General features: G+C 61.2%; 1 protein-coding gene across 1 annotated transcript in view; it reads right to left on the bottom strand.

The window, feature by feature from the left end:
- Window positions 1–1,675, bottom strand: part of RADIL (Ras association and DIL domains) — a 16,806-nt gene that overhangs the window by 4,511 nt on the left and 10,620 nt on the right. Inside the window, exons 6-7 of the mRNA XM_009320078.1 lie at window positions 758–995; window positions 8–170 (exon numbers count right to left, since the gene is read on the bottom strand). Coding sequence (XP_009318353.1) covers window positions 8–170; window positions 758–995 — 401 coding nt within the window. The remainder of the gene's footprint in view (window positions 1–7; window positions 171–757; window positions 996–1,675) is intronic.

Raw genomic sequence — 1,675 nt, forward strand, 5'->3', positions numbered from 1 at the left:
GCCCAGCGGGGAGCCAGGCAGGGCCAGCAGGTTGGCCACGCTGGCAAGTTTGGCGAAGAACTGCTGGGCGAGCTGCTCGAAGCCAGCGCCGCGCAGCCACTCCAGGAGCAGCCGCATGCTGGCCTGCAGCTTCACCCCCTGCGACCAGTGGAAGCAGCCGAGAGAGGAGCCTGCGGAGGCAGAGCATTCATCAGCACGTGTCAGGGAACAGCCCCCCGGTACCCCCATCCTTTGGCTGGAGCCCAGCCCCTGCCCCAGGGGTAGAGCTGCCCCAGGGCAGCAAAATAAATCCAGGTTAAGGTCCCCAGCATCCTATAGCTGTAACTCCTGGTGGTGGCTGGACCTCACCTGGCACTAACAGCAGGCAATGGGGCTGTTGTGTTAATGAGGGCTAACGAGCACCTCAGTTACAAAGCAGGCTGCAGTAGTTTGTTAATGAGCTGCCCCTCCAAACTGCTCTCAGCCTCCTCTGCTCGGGCTCAAAAGGAGCCTCAAAAACCCTCTCTTGCAGGGAGTGAGGATGGGGCACTTGTGGGGTTAAACCCCTCCTGGGAATGGGGACCCTGGAGACAGCAGCTGGGTCTGTGCTTGGCCTCCCCATAACAGTGCTGAGACCTGCCCATCTCCAACCCCCTCAAGCTGCCTGAAGCCCCCCCCGTACCCCCCGAGGTGGCACTGGGATGGACTGGAGGGTCTCCCAAAGGGCCGGTCCCCTGCAGGTTACCTAGTCCAGGCTGGGTGTTCGAGGAGGACTGACCCTTATCCAGGAGCTGGTTGAAGAGCAGGGTGTTGGAGAAGAAGAATAGGTAGGCGAACATCTGGGAGGTGATCTCCGGGTGCACTTCGTACTGGCGGAGCAGGTCCAGCGCCGCCTGGTAGATGAGCACGACCCTGCGGAGCTCCTCGGGCAGCGGCGGGGACACCCGCCAGCTCTCCCGGCACTCGTTCTGGAAGGGGTTACACTCCAGCAGGGCAGGGAGCGACACATACAGACACTGCAGGGAGAGCAGCAAGTTCACAGCAGGACTGATTTAGTTTCTTTTTTTTTTTGCATGACCCAAACCCTTCCGACCCCCTCACCTCCGCAAGCCGAGCAAACCCCGCTGGCGCTGCTCCAGCAAGGGGCTGCTCTTGCTTCCCCCCCCCCCCCCACGCGCTCTGGTGTTGCGCAAGTGTTTAAAAAAAAAAAAAAGAATGTCTCACGCTTTTAGCAGTTGGAGGTGACGGCATGGGACAGCTCAGCTAAAGGGATCTGAAAAGTGATCTGAACCAGGGCAGTGGCTGATCAGCTGGGCACGAGGGTGAAAGAAAAACCGGGACTGATGGGGATGACCTTTCCCTATTGCTTAAATGGGAGAGCAGCACCTAGTACCCACCTCTGCCGAGGCTAAGGGGGAGGCGAGGGTGCTGGGGAGGAGGGTGCTGCTCCGGCAGAGTGGCGCAGGAGCAACCCCTATGTCCCCGCGTGCCGACGCCAGCAGACAGGCAGGGCCATCCTGCACACAACAGCCTTTCTCCTGCCTCACACTGCCCGCTCTGTTCCCCGCTCCCGATGCCGCCCGGCTCTCGCGGTCCAACGGCTACAGTCCAGGGGCCCCTTTCCATCGCGCCCTGAATCGCACCATTATGCCGCGCTGGCCGGAGCCAAGCAGCTCTCCCCAAATGCCTCCCCTGA

Source organism: Pygoscelis adeliae, unplaced genomic scaffold (genome assembly GCF_000699105.1).
Source record: "Pygoscelis adeliae isolate BGI_AS28 unplaced genomic scaffold, ASM69910v1 Scaffold242, whole genome shotgun sequence".
Taxonomy (NCBI): domain Eukaryota; kingdom Metazoa; phylum Chordata; class Aves; order Sphenisciformes; family Spheniscidae; genus Pygoscelis; species Pygoscelis adeliae.